General features: G+C 31.9%; 3 protein-coding genes across 3 annotated transcripts; 1 reads left to right on the forward strand and 2 right to left on the reverse strand.

Annotated features, from left to right (window-relative positions):
* Positions 1 to 1,361: 1,361 nt before the first annotated feature.
* On the reverse strand, positions 1,362 to 2,874 carry LOC9304295 (proteasome subunit alpha type-4-A). Its single transcript, XM_021019666.1, has 2 exons — positions 2,772 to 2,874; positions 1,362 to 2,352 (listed from the first exon to the last, which is right to left on the reverse strand). Exon 2 carries the CDS (start codon positions 2,340 to 2,342, stop codon positions 1,584 to 1,586), a length of 759 nt encoding a protein of 252 aa, XP_020875325.1. The 5' UTR covers positions 2,343 to 2,352; positions 2,772 to 2,874; the 3' UTR covers positions 1,362 to 1,583.
* A 1,569-nt stretch (positions 2,875 to 4,443) lies between these two features.
* LOC110226786 (glutathione S-transferase T3-like) lies at positions 4,444 to 6,408 on the forward strand. The gene is made up of 2 exons (XM_021019465.1): positions 4,444 to 4,860; positions 5,671 to 6,408. The coding sequence occupies exon 2, from the start codon at positions 5,686 to 5,688 to the stop codon at positions 6,361 to 6,363; it is 678 nt and encodes a 225-aa protein (XP_020875124.1). The 5' UTR covers positions 4,444 to 4,860; positions 5,671 to 5,685; the 3' UTR covers positions 6,364 to 6,408.
* A 1,636-nt stretch (positions 6,409 to 8,044) lies between these two features.
* On the reverse strand, positions 8,045 to 9,103 carry LOC110226985 (36.4 kDa proline-rich protein). Its single transcript, XM_021020095.1, has one exon. The coding sequence runs from the start codon at positions 9,036 to 9,038 to the stop codon at positions 8,283 to 8,285; it is 756 nt and encodes a 251-aa protein (XP_020875754.1). The 5' UTR covers positions 9,039 to 9,103; the 3' UTR covers positions 8,045 to 8,282.
* Positions 9,104 to 17,966: the final 8,863 nt, after the last annotated feature.

The following is a 17,966-nucleotide window of genomic DNA, read 5'->3' on the forward strand; positions in this document are numbered from 1 at the left end:
TGTTTGAATTGTGTCATATTATGCTTTGTGTTATTCCCGATTGATCTAAGTTAGAGTTTTGAGTGTTAGAAAAAGAATCATCATCGTCAATTGATAGTTTAGTGAATGTTAGTGTTTTGAGTTTGAAGCTATTCTATGTTTGATTTAGGGAAAACAGAGAATCTCTGAAGGGAAGAAAGAGAGCAAGGTTTTGGAAGATGAGATAAGCTATTTGGTTGAGAAACTGAATGAGTTAAAGTCTCCAAAGGTTAAGGACATGGAAGCTAGAAACTTCAGACATAATATTGATAACCAATCCCAGAAGCATTGCCAACAAGCCATTGGATTCTCATCAACAAACCCTAACATCCGCTGCGATACGCTGTCCCAGCAGCTGTTCTATCCCAGAAGCCACTTTTCAAGACATTGGCGTCGGAGTGTCTTAAAAAAGAAGTGATGTTTAATGGCCAGACATCCGCTGCGATACGCTGTCCCAGCAGCTTACGCTTCTAGAATTGGTCAGTCTTGTTCTGCGGATTCTGATGTATAGAAGGATATGTGTTAAACCTGTAAAATCTGATGTTGCTTTGACTCTTTTTTATTATGAATTTTGATTGAGGATCTTGTGTTTAAGGTTATTGAGAAAAATGAAAGAAAGAAGCTTGCTATCTTCACAGCACTTGCCTTTTCCCAGAAGCTCTCAGGATTATCCAGCCATTGCTCAAAGATAAACTTGTTACCAAAGGGATAGTACTCTCATTCGTAACAGACTTCTTCAAAGAGTATCTCCACAAAACCAAAACCATATCTTTTTTTCTCCACAAAATCAAAACACAAAAACCAAACATACATAAATTTGATCAAAACACATAATAACCAAAACACTTAACCAAAACACATAATATTTGAAACCAAAAACACGATAATTATGAACCAAAACACTTCAAAACACTTAAAAATTTTACTAACCAAAACATTTCAAATTTCAAATTTTGTGTCTCATGTATATTTTAATTTTTTTAATTTGCAACAATTATTAAATTTTCTATAATTATAAATTTTATTTTTATATTAATATTTATTTTTCTAAGAACCACATGTTAAGAGCCTACCATTAATCACACAAAAATCTTAACTCAAAAATACTATCTCTTAACAATCACTTTTACAAATAAATTACTTAAATATTGCTAAGATTAATTTCTAAGAGACCACCTATAATCATGCTCTTAGACCGTTAAATCAACGTGGTGAAGCTTAAAGAGATTCTGATTCTTCTTTAATTTGAGCCATTAAAACCCGACGACACAAGTAACAACCCGTTACTTCAATCAATGAATGTTATGGGCTTTTTAATGGGCCCGTTGGTGATTGCTCATTCATTTATTGAATAAACCTCTAAAGTCTAACTTTACTCTAAAATGATAAATGCATATCAACCGAATGTATCATGATTCATGACATAATCAGAGTGGTAAATTGGTTCTGAATTCTGATACGATATCTTTAAATCCAAAGGGAAAGAAAGCAAATGGAGAACTACAACACAGAATGTTGGGTACCGTAACCAAGCAGGGCGGGTAAAACCGTGACCAGTTTCAAGCCTAGGAAGTTTCTGCAGCTGGTTGCGTCACGGTCACACCATGCTTAACCAAGAGCTTAGTGAGCGAGTCAGGCGAGTGAACATGGTACTTAACACTTCCTGATGGAGTCAGATACACCTCAGCAAGCTCGAGTTTCTCAGCTGTCAAGCTCGTGCTGTCCATCGTCTTGCTCAAAACCTTGATAGCGAGCTGAACCACCTCTTCTCTTGTTGCATCATCCTTATAGTCTTGTTTAAGAATAGACTGAGCCGCTTGATTATTTGCTCCAACAGCTGCAGCTTTCCATCCACCATAGTTTCCGCTTGGGTCACTCATATACAGCTGAAACCCGTGGTTCTTGTCCCAGCCTGCAAAAAGAAAGGAAACTCCAAACGGACGGAGACCCCCAAATTGTGTGTATCCTTGCTTGGTGTCACAGAGAGACTGAACCAGCTGCTCAACGGGCATTGGCTCTTGGTACATAAAAGTGTAACGCTGAGCTTGAACTCGAGCAGTGTTAATCAGAATGTTGGCATCAGACATTATACCAGCCACAGCACAAGCCACATGGTCATCGATCTTGTACATTTTCTCCGTGGACATAGAGGTTTGAAGAAGTTTAGAAGTGACTTTCTTCTCACCAACCAACACAACTCCATCTTTTGCCAAGATTCCAATCGCAGAACCAGCATTGCCAATAGCTTCCATAGCATATTCAACTTGGTAAAGACGACCTTCCGGTGAGAAGATCGTGGTGCGACTATCATACCTCCGAGACATTGTGAAACAGCTACACACCGAGAGAGAAAGAAATAAAACACCCAAATTATATCAGCGAAAGTTCCCATCTTTAAGATAATGGGTAGCTCCCAAAGAAAACTGAAGACCATTAAAACAGACTTAAGAGAAAACCTCCCTCCCTCTTCTTACAAGTGTCACCAGATTAAGCCTAAACCACTGAATCTATGAACACTGATTAAATGAGAATCCATTACACTTGAGTGATTCCAAGTTAGAACAAAACAGAATTACATTGTACCAAAGAATCACATCAAGCTAGGGTTTATCTACGCGACAAAATCAAAGAATTACCCAGAATTTAGAGCAGTAAGTCCTGACTAAAGACAAACAGATCCCACAAGTACGAAAACCATATTTCGAGAACAAAAACTAGTAGGAAGAAAACGGAATCGATTGAGGAAAAATTACCTGAAGAAATTTCTTCTCTGAGTTCTCTTCTGAGTTTTCGATTCCTTGATTTCGCTGAGAACTTGGTGCTTGATAAAAAAAAAAAAAAAAACCAAAATTCTGAACTTCTTTGACAAGAAAAGTAAAAGGAAAAGAGAAAAAAAAAAAAAAAAAAAAATCATTTTGCTGGTTTTCTGGATTGAGCCTCACAGTTCACAAGTATGGGCCTAAAACATTAGAAATCAAGCCTAATAAGTGAAGCCCAAAGACTCGTTTAAAATAAGCATATTACCCATTAGGATAAACCATTTTTTTTTTTTGTCATAGTCCATTAGATTTTTATAGCATTGTTATAATTATATGCTAAGTACATGACCCACCACCCATTGAACTTTTTGTGATTGGTTATGCTTTTTATAATTTGTTAAACTATATGTTTTGATTTTAGATGGATATGAACTACATTAATTTCATAGCCGTTTAGCTTACTTTATAAAAAATTTTGATTTAAATTTATAGCCAGAAATCATTCTTATGAAACTTTTGTTTAATTTTATATGATCAAAAAATTTTTTGTTTATATGGTCATTTAAATTAAGTAAAATAAGTGTATTAATTTAAATATCACTCTATGATTAGTAGTCCAATCTCGAGGGAAAGAGTTTGTGTGTCTTATGTTTTTATAATGTTATTTACTACTCTATGGACTATGGTCAGGCCCAGCCCTGGACAGATTTTAACAAAATATTTGTATTGGGCCTCAAATTTCCGAGGCCCATTTTGTGAGATTTTTTTTTTTTTTAAGGTCTCACAATTAGTAAAATAGGTCTCAAAATTAGTAAAATAGACCTCAAAATTAACAACAAAAAAACCCCATAATTAGTAAGAAGGCCTCATAATTAGTGAAAATCTTATAATTAGCAAACAATGTCCAAAAATTAAGAAAAAATGTTAAATAAAAATTATAAATGGCCTATAATTAGCAAAAAAAAATTATTTTTAACAGTTTTTACTTATTAAAAAGGCCTCAAAAAAATTTTTCGTATTCGGCCTCCGATTTTACCGGACCGGCCCTGACTATGGTAAGATACAAAGTAATTGTATCCAAAATATCTATATCAGTAAGCATCAAGATCATGTTAAAACTGAAAAAACTATTGAACCAAAAAATGATGTACCATTTTTCTGATTTTCCTTTTTTTTTTGTTAACTCAATTTCGAAAAATCGTGAAATGACATGCTAAACATGCAATCATGGGTACATGACTGATATAGAGTTATTAATTTAGAACCCAAAAAATTCGGGAAACTAAAAATGACAATTGAAGTTAACCAGACGGATTAAATGGGGCGGGATTAACTCCTTGCACACTTCTATTAAAAGTGAGACATTATGGATGGACTCGTCGTCCAAGGAAGTCTTTGTCTAGAGACTGAAAAACGCTGATATCTATCAGTTGAAGTTTTTTATTGATTAATGTTTTAAATGTTTATTGCAGACTGTTATTTCATACTATATTCTGATGTTCACTTTTTACGGTATGATAGAAAATTAACAGAATGTTTGTTTATTTATTTTGCCGTTGACAAAACTAAGTACATACTATATGTTTTTTCGTTTACAGATTTTACAAGCATTGTTTTTAATGGATATCATAAAAGTATGTACTACGTATAATCGGTGATGTTGATCATGACAAAAATAAACTCTTTGTTATCGTACGCATAGAGCACTTGCAATGGCAGCTCTTGCAAGCGTCCCAGGCCATTGTTTTTTAAAAAATAAATCAAAACCCCTTATTAACTATAGAACCGTTCCCACAAACGGAAACGTTTCTTCACCGTCCCGCACTGCCACGTGGCGTTTGCTGATTGGGTGGTGTTTTTTTGTGGGGAGAAATTTTTTTGGGGTAGAAACATTTTCGATTCGTCTTCTCTCTCTCTCGACTCTCTCGACTCGCGAAGGCGATTTCTCCGGCGAAAATTATCGTCAACGATTTTCCGGCGATATCACACCGCAATCCTCCTCGTCTCTGCCATAGAAAGCTTCTCCAATCGATCTTTTCTTCCATAGAAAGCTTCTCCGCCGGTTCCAAACGAGCGATACAAGGTATGTTTGTTTTTCCGATATGAGATCTGGGGGAATTTGTGTGATTATCCATGGTTTTTGTTGGTATAGAGGATGTATATGAATTTGTATGGTCAATGGTTGTGTTTTTTATTGTAAGGTTGGCCAAAGAAAATCGATTAGGGTTTAGTTTTGGATATTCGATTTTCGGATCTGTGTGTTGTCTCCAAGTTTCTGATTTAGGTTTTATGGATTTGGGATTGTCTCCAAGTTTCGATTTAGTGATATGAAACTGTTTGAGTGTTTTCTTGGCTTTGATTATGCTTTGGATTCGTTTTGGTTTGTCACCAAGTTTTCAATTTAGACAATCTTCTTTAAAGTTCTAGCTGAAGTATGTTTTTAATCTGTTTGTCTGTCTTTGGTTGTAACTTGTACATGATATGATTATTTTGGTGTTGGTGCTTGTTTGTGTTTGGTTTAGTATTATCTAGTTACAGAAACTGATCTAGTTAATAGGATTGTGTGACTCACCATTAAATGCTTTGTTTGTTGTTGATCTGGTGTGATGTATAATTGATAAGTTCTAAAACTCTGCTAAACCATTACTCTTGTAATCGGATTGTTATAACACTGTTCTAAAACTCTACTTGAATGCTTTGTACTTATGTAAGGTGTCTTAAATTGTGATTAGACTTAGGTAGTTCAAAGATAGGTCATTATGAATGGTAATTTATTACTTGATACCTTTTCATCTTTTAAACACCAACTAGCCTTCACTCTTTCTCCATCATCTTCTATCTCTCTTCTTTGGTAAACCAATAACCTTTCTTTGGAGAACACCAAACCAGTCAGGAAGGATAGGAAGAAATGGAGCTCTCAACAATCCCAGGATGCACCGCTTCAGAAATACCAACTTGGAGCTCTCAACAATCCCAGGATGCACCGCTTTCTCAAGAGACACCTGTCAGGAAGGATAGGAAGAAATGGAATCCGGCTGACGATGAAGTTCTTATCAGTGCGTGGCTGAACACTTCAAAGGACCCGATTATTGGAAACCAACAAACGGTAGAAATCTTTTGGCAAAGGGTCGGAGAATACTATGCAGAGTCTCCTCATGCTATAGCCAATGGTGAACATGGGCTGAACATAAACTGTAAGCAAAGGTGGTTCAAGATCAATGACTTCACTAATAAGTTCTGCGGGGCATATGCAAATGCAGAGAGACTAAACAGTAGTGGACATTCTGAGACCGATGTGCTGAATATGGCTCATGACATCTACGTCTCTGACCACAAGACCAAGTTTACAATGAACCATTGCTGGTGTTTGTTAAGGTTTGAACAGAAATTCCTGGACCTTAACAAGATTAACAATCTTACACCTAAAGGCAGAACAAAGAGGAGACCAGTTGAGGAAGCTTCACAATCCGAGGAGAAGCTACAGAAGCTTGGCATACTAGACACACTTCTTGCCAAGCCAGAGCCACTTAGTGCAGTTGATCAAGTTATCAAGGATAAGATAGTGGCTCAGTATTTCTTAGATTGATGTATTCACTTAAGATGCAACTTTGTATTTCTTATTTTAGTATCTAAGTTTGAATTCCTGCTTTAATTTGTTATGTATTTATCTATGTCTGTTCTTGTTTCATCAACTCGGCTTTTTCAAGTTTTTGTAACTTTGTAATTTTCTTATGTTTTCAACTAGGATATGACCCGCGGTACACCGCGGGTTAATTATTTGATTTTTTTATTTTTATAAATTGATGAATTTATTGTGTATAATATTTTTTGTTGTATACCGCGGGTCACATGCGTTGTATCTAAAATAAAAAATTTTAAGTTGTATTTGTTTTGTTTAGTGTTTAAGATTGTATACTTGTATTTTGATTTGTTATTTATAGGATTTCACCTGTGGTATATTGTCTCGTATTAATATTGACCCAAACCCGTCCAACCATATAATCTAAAATGAAATTAAACATCATTTTGTTATTTTTTTAATAACACTTTTATTTAAATGTCATATAATTCGAGTTAATTTGAAAGTTGCTTTCAAATAGTTTCCATGTATATTTTTAAATTAGTGTGTATTTTTTGGACCAACCCGTAAAAACAATTTATAATTGTATCTTAAAATACTAATTAGGATTTCACCCGTGATATACTGTCCCATTTTAGATAATTGTAAAAATTAAAGAAAGATCCGAATGACTCAATTTCGGGTCTGAATAAAATAACGACATGATTAAATGCTCAATGTGTTCTTAAAAATGTTAATATAGATTACACACATATTTTTATTCATCGATTGAGTAATATATGTCCGTTTTAAAAAATTTGAATTGTAACATATGCAGAAAAAAAAAAACTAAAATTTACTAACTATTTATATATTTTATAATAATTTAAAATAATATAAATATAAGATCAAATAAAAATGAAATAAGAATCATATATTTATGTTTAAATTAGGTAGAGAGGTTTTAGGAAATTAGTGCAAATTTGTTATATTAGCATTAAATCATCATATTTGATTTCTTTATCTATAAAAATCGTGGAGAATATACCATAAATAAAGCGTTTAAATATAGTAATTAGTTGAGAAAGTATATATATTTTAGATTTTATTAATTATTTTCGTTTTTTAATTTTGCCAAAATTTAAGGAAAGATCCGATTGAAGATTTTCGGGTCAAAATTAAACAAATTTGACCCGATTTGGGTACCCCAAAAACTGCTGCAAAAATGTATAGTAGATGTTAATGTTATATGTTTTATTTTAATTACAACTTTAATATGTTTTTACTTATTAATTTAAATGATTAATATTTTAAATTTAAAATATTATTATTTTATTCAAGGGACAAAATGTGAAGGACACCATTGCTAATACCAAATTTAAGAAACTTTGAAAATAATCTTATTATATTTGAGGGACCAAAATTTATCCCACACCATTGCTCATGGTCTTATACTCTTAAAACTAGGGAGGAGGATAATCTTTTGTTCTTTTTTTTTTTTGTTGCATAATGTTTTGTTGTTTTCTAGATCTAGTTTCTATATTAAAACATTGTTTAAACTAACGTATCTATGGACTATGGTGCTCAAAGAAAAGAAAAAACTAACGTATCTATCTTTAATTAATACATATACTGTAACACACAAAAAACACAAATATATAATCGACTGACTTAGTATAGGTCAAGGATGACACACCACATGTACACGTTGAGTAATGACCACTGCGTAGTGTTTGTCATTTAAAAATAAAATTTCAAATAACAATAATTCAACGTACATAATCACCTTATAACAGTTACATAAAATTTTGCTTGATATTTTAAGAATAATAACGAAATTTAGATCCTTTTAGTGATTGTTTCCGCCATCACAAAACATAAAGAAGAATCTAGATCTTAACGTTTCAAACCCCTTTTTTATTGTATCAAATGCAATAGAAAAGAGATCAACCCAAGAGAGGAGTCTTTTTTAGCGTAGCAGGACACTTGAAGCCACGAGGTGGAGTCTTACCACAGTCGACAAGGAGCTCAAGAGCAATTGGAATTATGAGGTCAATGTTGAGAAGCTTCGCTCTTATAGTGGTGCAGAGACAAACCGCAGCGTCAACACTCGCTAAACCCTCAAGAAGTGGGCAACACTTTGCCTTAGCGTAGCTTTTCCCTAGTCCGATGTGAATCAAACCGCCTAGCACGTCCACACACGCGCCTAGTTTCAGAGCGTCGATGGGACAAGTCTCTGGTTTAGGCGGAGGAGGATATGGGGTTGGTGGAGGTGGCGGGCATGGCGCCTCTGGGGTTGGTGTTGGCGGTGGCGGGGTAACGACTGGTGGTGGTGGTGGTGGCTTCACGGTGGGTGGTGGTGGAGTATACGGCGTGGGTGGTGGTGGTGGCTTCAAGGTGGGAGGTGGTGGTGGCTTCACGGTGGGTGGTGGTGGTGGCTTCACGGTGGGAGGTTTTGGAGTATACGGGGGAGGAGGGCATGGAATGTATGGAGGTGGAGGCTTCACGGTGGGAGGTTTTGGGGTGTGAGTAGGTGGTTTAACGGTGGGGGGCTTAGGTGGTTTAGCGGGATGTTTTGGCGGTTTAACAGGGTGTGGAGATGGTTTAGGAGGGTCACTACAATCGCAAGCATAAGAGACGGCGAGGAAACCGAGGAGGAGTAGTATCACAAAGGAGAGGTTTTGCTTGTGAAGAAGGCCCATGTTGAGAAAGAGGGTTTAGGGTTTGATTTGTGACAAGGAAGTGATGAAGTACGTTAAACAGTTCAGTGTCTTCCTCTTTTTATAGACCAAAGTAATCTCTAAGATATTTATTTTTGTATTTATAATAATGTTTTCATTTGCATCATCCGTGATGATATGAACGTGCCAAATTGCGAGTAAGATTATTGAAGTTGGACTATAATATGAAGTACATTAGTTTACAGGTCACTTTGTCATAAGAAGTAAAAAGGTTTTATTTTGTCAAGAGAAAACAAAAAGTAAAAGGTTTTCGTCAAACTTTTTTTTTGTGGTAAATTTCAAATTGTTCTAGATAAAGATAATATCGGTATATACTTAGTCTAACACATGAAGTAAAGTTACGACACAAAAAAAAAAGGATTGCGAGACTGCGACAAGCTATGCAAATTTTTTTTTTTTTTTTTTAATGTAAGGCCTAGTGGCAAGACAATTAATGAAGGAATTTGTCATTATTATTTGACTGAAGAGATTACCTCTCGATTTTCTGGAAACAGCAATGGCAAGTGGCGAGACAACTAACTAAGGAATTTGTCATTATCATTTGACTGAATTAGACATCTCAATTTTCAGAAAACCACAAAGACATGTAGAGATCCTTCCGCTTTTCTTGCTCCTTTGATTATTGGGTCCACTTGTTCTTAAGGATTTTAGGCAAAATATTTGGAATATATAGTTCTTTTGTCTCGACCTATTGATATTGTAGCCTAGATATTGTCCAGAACAAACACACAAATAGAGAAAAGAGAATCGATGCTATGGAGTAGCTAGGTCCAAACCTATAGTATGTTTTATGTATAACAATGTAAAAATAATGATACTGGTCAGTGTTTCCCATGATTAATTACTAGATTAATTATTTAATTAGATTACGATGTATCCTAGCTAGCAGCAACGAATTAGTTAAAAGTACATGTATAAACAATACTACTTGACTTCACAAAACTTATTCATATACAACTGAAGTAAACGCTGACCAGTGACCACTATCATTATTAATACGTTTTGTGAAGTTTTGAGATATATGATATATCCTACAGTAGCTTTTATTAACCACCAGGTTAAGTTTTTTACAAGCCACTAATTTCAAAAATCAAAAATAAATCATTATAATTGTCGATTAGTTAGTGTTCTAAAAAGGGGTCTAGGCGGTCGCCTAGACCCCGACTAGGCGCTAAGCTTTCATGCGACGCCTAGATGACCCGTTAATTAACCGCTAAAATTACATAAAACTTGTTTAATGTATTTTTTCAATTTCTAATTAAATTATATATATATATATATATAGTTATAAATATTCATATATTGTTTCATAGGTTTCTTCCTCGCACCTTTTAATATCTCAACTTTCCACGAGAACTGATTGAGCAAGTTCGTGATTGATGATTATCTATGATTTTTATTATATTATTTGTGTCTATGGCATAGATTTGATCTTTTATATCATAGTCTGAGTCGTCCTTAACAGAAACTCAAAAAAGTATTTGACAACTTAAAATGAAAAAAGAAACTCAAATATATATATATAAGAACAAATATAGTTAATAAGTATATACAAGATAAGGATAAATTAGTTCTCTCAAACCTATTAAGAAAAATGTAGAATTAAAAAATACTAATAACGTGCAATACTAGATATACTAATTATTTTCTCGTTTATTTTTATTTGATGTTTAAGGTTTTTGTATACTGATTAAAAATATTTATTTGTTTTTATTTCTAAACTAAATAAAATATTATTTATTATCTAATCAACCAACAAAAAATAATCTGCAGAATATAAATTTCAAAACTAATAATTAATATTATAATAAAAATTGAAAATATTATTTAATTTAGAATAAATTATTTTTTTAGATATCAATTAAAAACGGAGGAAATAGTATTTAAAGAAATGAACATATGGATGTGTACAAGATTGCGGGTGAGATTTGTCGTGTAGTCAAAATAGGGTAAACCGTGAATCTGCTCCTCTAAATTAAGAATTTGTTTGTTATTGTTATTTTTTGAAAAGAGAATAAGAAAAATGTCACGTAAGTACGGAACTCGTAAGAATGAATTGTACATGCGATGTTAAGAGTATATATAAAAAATGAAACAGATCACATGCATGGATCTCTGCATGTGACCACACAATTATCTTTTTGTGCTGAAACCTCGGGCCAGAGTATAAGTTTTCTTTATCACAACAAAAAATCCCCAAATTGTCGGGATTATCTTCATTTCTATATCAATGTCAACTCTCCAATACTCTTCAAGACAGAACATGCATATCGTGAGTACTGTTCTTTTTGTTTGAAGTAGAATTTAAACTAGAGTAAATTTGTGCAGAGACATTATTTGGGGTAATAATTAGGAAACCAACATTAGTGAGGAGCGTCATAGACAACGTTGAAAAATAGTTGCAATAGGGCTTGTAGTTGACAATATTTACAAGAATGCCAGCTTTTGCTTACGTCGTGCGAGTAGGAGGGGGGGGTGAATCTGACTTTACAAATAAACGAAATAACATTCTGACACAATGTTCAACAGTTGAATTGACTTTCACGCGGCAACAGATAGAACGAAGTGACAGTTAGTAAATTTTAATGTACATATAGACGAAAATTAGAAAATTTAAACAACTAACCTAATTGCGTAGATTTCTATCAATAAATGTAGCACTTATAATTCGATATATGACTCTATGAAAATATATGAACATGTATCTAAATTTATAGATAAATATTAATTCATTAACTAATTGAGAATTTTAGATAAAATTCGATTTTTTTTCCCAGAACAAAAAACATGTTTCGATTGATTTCATGCATAGCATATGCTCCATCGTCTTCTTCCTTTTCACTCCAAAATTTCTTGTTTTGTTTGTGCTCTTAGTCACCGTTGTTGGTTTTAAATCTGTTGTTTCTCCATCGTTTGCAAAAAAACTCTAGCTATCTATATTAGTCGTTTCTTTTTCCTAGATCCACTTACGTCTTTACCTCTTTTCTTAGATCTGGTTTGGATATTCACAAATCTGCATAGATCTATACTTTCGTGTTTGCATGTTCATAAGTTTTCTTGCGGATCCATTAACTATTCATCCTCCTCGCAATCCACATCCAGCAAGACCAACCTTGTTCTGTCTCCACCTGTTCATGTTTTTAGCAATTCAAGTTAATACATGGATATTCACAATTGGATAAGACTCATTATTTGCAAACGTAGAGCTCTATGTTACATTGGCTATGTTACCTTCGAGGTATGTGTCATCAACCACCAGCGCTGCGTCCCTAGCAAAAGTTTGCACTGGTATTTCAAGCAAACGCAACATCTCCGATAAAGGTGTCACCACCGTGTGGTTGATGTTGGAGTTTGAATAATAAACACGACGCTGTTTTTCTTATCGGTTTGAATGAATTAGAACAGAGTTGAGACAGATATGAACATAAGATCTGCATCTATACTTTGTAGATCTATTTGTGAAGATCCATAAAATGTTTTAGATTCTTATTTGTATCGTGAAAGTTATCTTTTCCGATGAATAAAGAATGGCGGTGTGAATAATAAACATGGATATTCAAGTTAATACATGAATATTCACCAACAGAAGATGAAAAATCTTGCAGAAAATGAGAAACAGCACCAACGTCGAGAAAAGAAACGACACCGGAGAAAAAAGACGGGGACTGAAACGAAAGAGAAAACTGATGGACTTAGGGTTATGACTTATAAGAGCGAAAAGTCGGGATGTAGCAGAAGAGAGAGGTTGGACACGTAAGAGTCAGAATAAAAAGACACACATTAAATCCTCGAAAGTGGTCTTAACCAAGACAATTGTCATGCGTAGTTAGACCGATATTTGGTAAAAGGGAGAGAGACGCGAGAGTTTATAATCGGGAAAAGGAGTGACTAAATATTATTGTTGTCTTGGGCCAAATGGTCTAACACCAAAAATGTTATTATGTCAAAAGGTAAGATCTTCCACCCAATAATAATAAAAAGATTAAAATATCATTAATCCGCCGCTTCAATACGGATTAAATCCTTAATTTTTTTTAATACCACCAATATTAGACATATTAAATAAAGGGAGACTCACAAAAATGCCCCTTTTTCAATACCCCTTTTCAAAAATGCCCCATTTGGTTGTCCATTTTTAAAAATACCCCTTTTTATGTACAAAATGACTAAATTACCCTTTTTTAATAAAAGATATCACAAATATATAAGGAAATATAACAAAATTAGGTCCACAAAATACAAAATATTTTTTGGCGGGAAAAGTGATCCCGCAATTTTTCCGCCAATACACTTGTAAAAACTTGTAAAACATTTAAAATACCTTGTAAAATTTTCCCGTAAAATTTTTTCCTGCCAAAAAATTTTTTTTGCGGGAAAAGTGATTCCGCAATTTTTTTGGCGGGAAACTTTTTGGCGGGAAAAATTTAGAAGGTATTTTAAAGGTTTTTTACAGGGTATTTATAAGGTTTTACAATGTATTTTAAAAGGTTTTACAACGTATTTATAAAGTATTTATAAGATATTATAAGATTTTACAAGCTATTTTATAAGGTTTTACAAGTTATAAGGTTTTACAAGTTTTTTATAAGGTTTTACAAGTTATAAATTCCTTATAAAACTTTATAAGTACCTTGTAAAACCTTTTAAAATACATTGTAAAACCTTACAAAACACTTGTAAATACTCCGTAAAACCTTTAAAATACCTTGAAATTTTTCCCGCCAAAAAAATTTCGCCAAAAAAATTGCGGAATCACTTTTCCCACAAAAAAATTTTTTTGGCGGGAAAAATTTTTACGGGAAAATTTTACAAGGTATTTTAAAGGTTTTTACAAGTGTTTTGGCGGGAAAATTGCGGGATCACTTTTTCCGCCAAAAAATAATTTGTATTTTGTGGACCTAATTTTGTTTCAAATAAGGGTAAAATGGTCATTAAAAATTAAAAGAGGGCAAACTTAAAAATGGACTCTCAAAGGGGGTATTTTTGGAAAGGGGTATTGAAAAAGGGGCATTTTTAACAATTTCTCTTAAAAGAATCTCATTTAGAAAAGATTGTATAAAACCAAAAATTGTCCCGCGGTATAATGTTACTTAATAAACATTGTAAACTATAAAATATAAATATCTTAAAAAAAGATACAATTTGTAAACTTTTATATATAATAAATATTCGTTAAAATTTTAAAATTACTACTTTTAGAAAACAAATCACGGGACAGGTTAAGAATTTACAGGACGGGTTATATTTCGGAACGAAGTTATATGGTGGAGGAGTTTGAATCAATATTTATAAAATTTTAAAATATCATTAACATGCCGCTTTAATATAGATTAAATCTTCAGTTTATTAAAATATAAATGACTTAGAGAATGATATGATTTGTAAACTTTTATATATAATAAATAATCATTAAATTTTATAATAAAAACAAATCACGGGACAGGTTAAGAAATTACAGAACGGGTTATATTTCGAAACAGGTTTATATGGCGGACGAATTTGAATCAATATTCATAAATATCATTAAATATCATTAAAATGCCGCTTTAATATGGGTTAAATCCTCAGTTTATTAACAATTGTCTCGTGGACTCGTGGTATACCGTTACTTAATAGCAATTGTAAACTATAATATAAATAAATATTTTATAAGGAAATACAATTTATAAAATATTTTTATACTAACTTTAAAAATAAATCTTTCCGCGATGTACCGCGGATTAAAATCTAGTTTGCCAATAAAAAATGAGTACAAACATATATGAATAGTTACCAGTCACCACCTTAATTACTAAAAAAAGGTAACAGTTTATATCGTGCTATATTTTTGTGTGATCGGGAAGAAGATGGGATTGTTATTTTTTTGGTTTAATGTTAAAATTTATACCAATGAAAAAAGGTTTACATGGGATTGTTATTATTTGGCTACGTTATACTATTAGGCATTTGTGTATATGTTTTTGTGTGTTTTAGGTATAGCCATCATATGGCTTTGTATAAATATTTATATATACAATTTTGGAGATATTTATGAAATAAATCCTAGAGTTTCAACTTATTTACGATAAAATGCTATTGACATTAATTATTTAGATTTTCAAAATTAAATCAAAGATATTAACATAAAAAATCATTTCCAAAATTTTTAACCTAATATATTAAGCATAACTAATCCTTGCCACAATTACATTCATATTCAATTCGATTTCCTTAAAAAATCTCAACAATCCCTACATTTAATCTTGGCCATTCAAATCTTAATACGGTTTTTAATCTTCAATCTTGACCGTCGGTTATACGTAATTAATTCAGAAATCATTATATAGATTTAACTAAAATTTAAAAATACATATATATATATATATATATATATATATATATAATCAAACTTTTAAATTGACTCGAATTATATGTCTATTAAATAAAATATTATTAAAAAAAAACAAAAATGATGTTTAATTTCACGGGACGGGGTTATATAGTGGGACGGGTTTGGATGGATATTAATACGGGACGGTATTAATATCACAGATGAAATCTTAAAATTAACAATTAAAATACAATTATACAATCTTAAACACAAAACAAAATAAACGATATTAAAAATACAATTTAAAATTTAATTTTTTAGTTAAAAAATCGACTAGCGGTGTACCGCGAGGTAAAATCTAGTATGTTGTATATATATCTCAGGTTTTTAAATAAGAAAGCTTCTATACGAAGATCTTTATTTTTATACTAATTGCATTATATTTTTCAATTAGAAAATAAAAAATATATAAACATCTAATATATCCATTTCAATACCAATAAATTCTTTCATAAATTATAATTTTTCTTAATTAAAACTGCAAATCTATAAGTCTAAACTTATGAATGAATTAAATAAAAATTTATTTGTATGATCCAAATCATTAAAATATTTAAAATTTAATTTCTAACTTTATTTATAGAGTACCTTGTGTTATTGCATGGTATTTATATAGCGTTTTTTTTTTTTAAAAACTTTATCAGCTGATCTGGTTAGCCCCGGTAAGAACGCACCAAGATGCTACAGAGTGGACTACTCCCATGGTTCAACGGTTCAACGATTCAACGGACACCATGAGATCCGAGCGGACTCGGGTCGAATGGGCCATGAGATCCATGAGATCCAGAATTGCGCCACCACATTGCTTGATCCGAGTTTGGAGTGTCTTTCGACTAATGCCAGGGGTAGACATGTCGCATGCATTTCTGATATAGCGTTTTGTAAAATTTAAAATATTTTAGCTTGTCTAGAAAATTTGGTTATGTGGTAAGATGAAAATTTAATACCCATATTACTTAGTAAAATTAAATTTAAATTTAATTAAGTTTCTGTTTTTATGACAGTATAGTTTCTATTTATATTTTTACAATTTCATATAGTTGAATACTTAAGTTTTAGTAAACTTTTAAAAAACTAAATTTGGATTGTTTATTTCTATGTTTGTCATTATATAATATAAAGAAAACCCTCTAAATTTTATATAGAAGATTTGTTAATCATCGCATTCATTTTTTTATGTGTTTGTCGATTTTGTTTCTAGCTTACAAATTATATTTCATTTATTTTTTAAGAAAACATTATACAATAACCCCATCCATAGTGTGGACAAATTTCTAGTATATATACCAGGACTTAGTATCTCCGCGGTGTCGCACGAGAAAATATTTTTAAGAACTTTAAAGAAAAAAAATCAGACGAAAAGTGATAATGAATTGAGACTATTTTGCAAGAAAAAATTTAACAATAAATCAAGATATATTTTACATAAAAATATGATAAAAAATAATCCTATAAGCATTTATTAAGATTTATATTATTGCTAGAAAAATATTATGATCAGCAGATGTGATCGTACGTAAAAATATAAAACAAAAGGTTATAATGAGTTGAGGTAATTTTTCAATTTTTTAAATAATTAAAAATATAATATTCAACAAACCATTATGATAAAAAGATTCAATAATTTTTATTGTATTATATTAAAAAAAGACAATCTTCGGAAAAAATTAACAAGTAACCAAACTTTATAGTTATTTAGGAAAAAAGATAATAATATGGATAACAAAATATATCATAAATACAACTTTATAAGAAAAAGTATCAAACACAAAGTAATAAATATAAACAATTTTTCTAAGAAAAGACATGAAAGTTTAAATAAACAAAATTGTTTGTAAAAGACATAATTATTGAGACAAAGAGTTTTCATGAAAAATACGAATAAAACATGGTAAAAATATACAACTCTAAATGAGCAAATATATCTTCAAAGATGTGTGGGAAGTCTAGGTTTGTGGCAAAGACACAAGCATTATATATGGTAGTCGAGTAACAGTCGATATGGCTATCCCTTGGCATTAGTCAGAAAGCATTCCATAATCGGGACAGACAGTACGGTGATCCTTCGGGGAGAAGTCCACTCTGAAGCATTTCAATGTGTTCTACCGGGGCTAACCAGATCAGCTGATGGGATTTATCAAAAAAAAAAAAAACTTTAACTAATGTTCACAAAAATTGTTTATAAAGGGAAAATGTTGCAACTATTCGTCGAATAATATACCATAGTTGTAATACTTCATCAGACAAACTAAAAGTTGTAACGATTCATCAAATATACCAAATATTTCAATGATCCATCAAATAAACAAAAAGTTACAAGGATTCGTCAAATAAGCAAAAATATTTATTGGTTCGTCAAATTATAACAAAATGGTGCTATGTTGAATTAAACGGTGGCACTAATTCAGTAAAATATATTTTAGTAATTAATTTATTTTAAAAAACTATGAAGAACAGTAACCGAGAGACACAATCATAGTTATCAAATATACCAAAAATTATAATGGTTCGTCAAATAT

Source organism: Arabidopsis lyrata (genome assembly GCF_000004255.2).
Source record: "Arabidopsis lyrata subsp. lyrata unplaced genomic scaffold ARALYscaffold_7, whole genome shotgun sequence".
Lineage (NCBI taxonomy): Eukaryota > Viridiplantae > Streptophyta > Magnoliopsida > Brassicales > Brassicaceae > Arabidopsis > Arabidopsis lyrata.

Bases quoted from the DNA above. Each gene is read 5' to 3' on its own strand.
- LOC9304295 (XM_021019666.1), bottom strand. From the start codon at position 2,342: ATGTCTCGGAGGTATGATAGTCGCACCACGATCTTCTCACCGGAAGGT.
- LOC110226786 (XM_021019465.1), top strand. From the start codon at position 5,686: ATGGAGCTCTCAACAATCCCAGGATGCACCGCTTCAGAAATACCAACT.
- LOC110226985 (XM_021020095.1), bottom strand. From the start codon at position 9,038: ATGGGCCTTCTTCACAAGCAAAACCTCTCCTTTGTGATACTACTCCTC.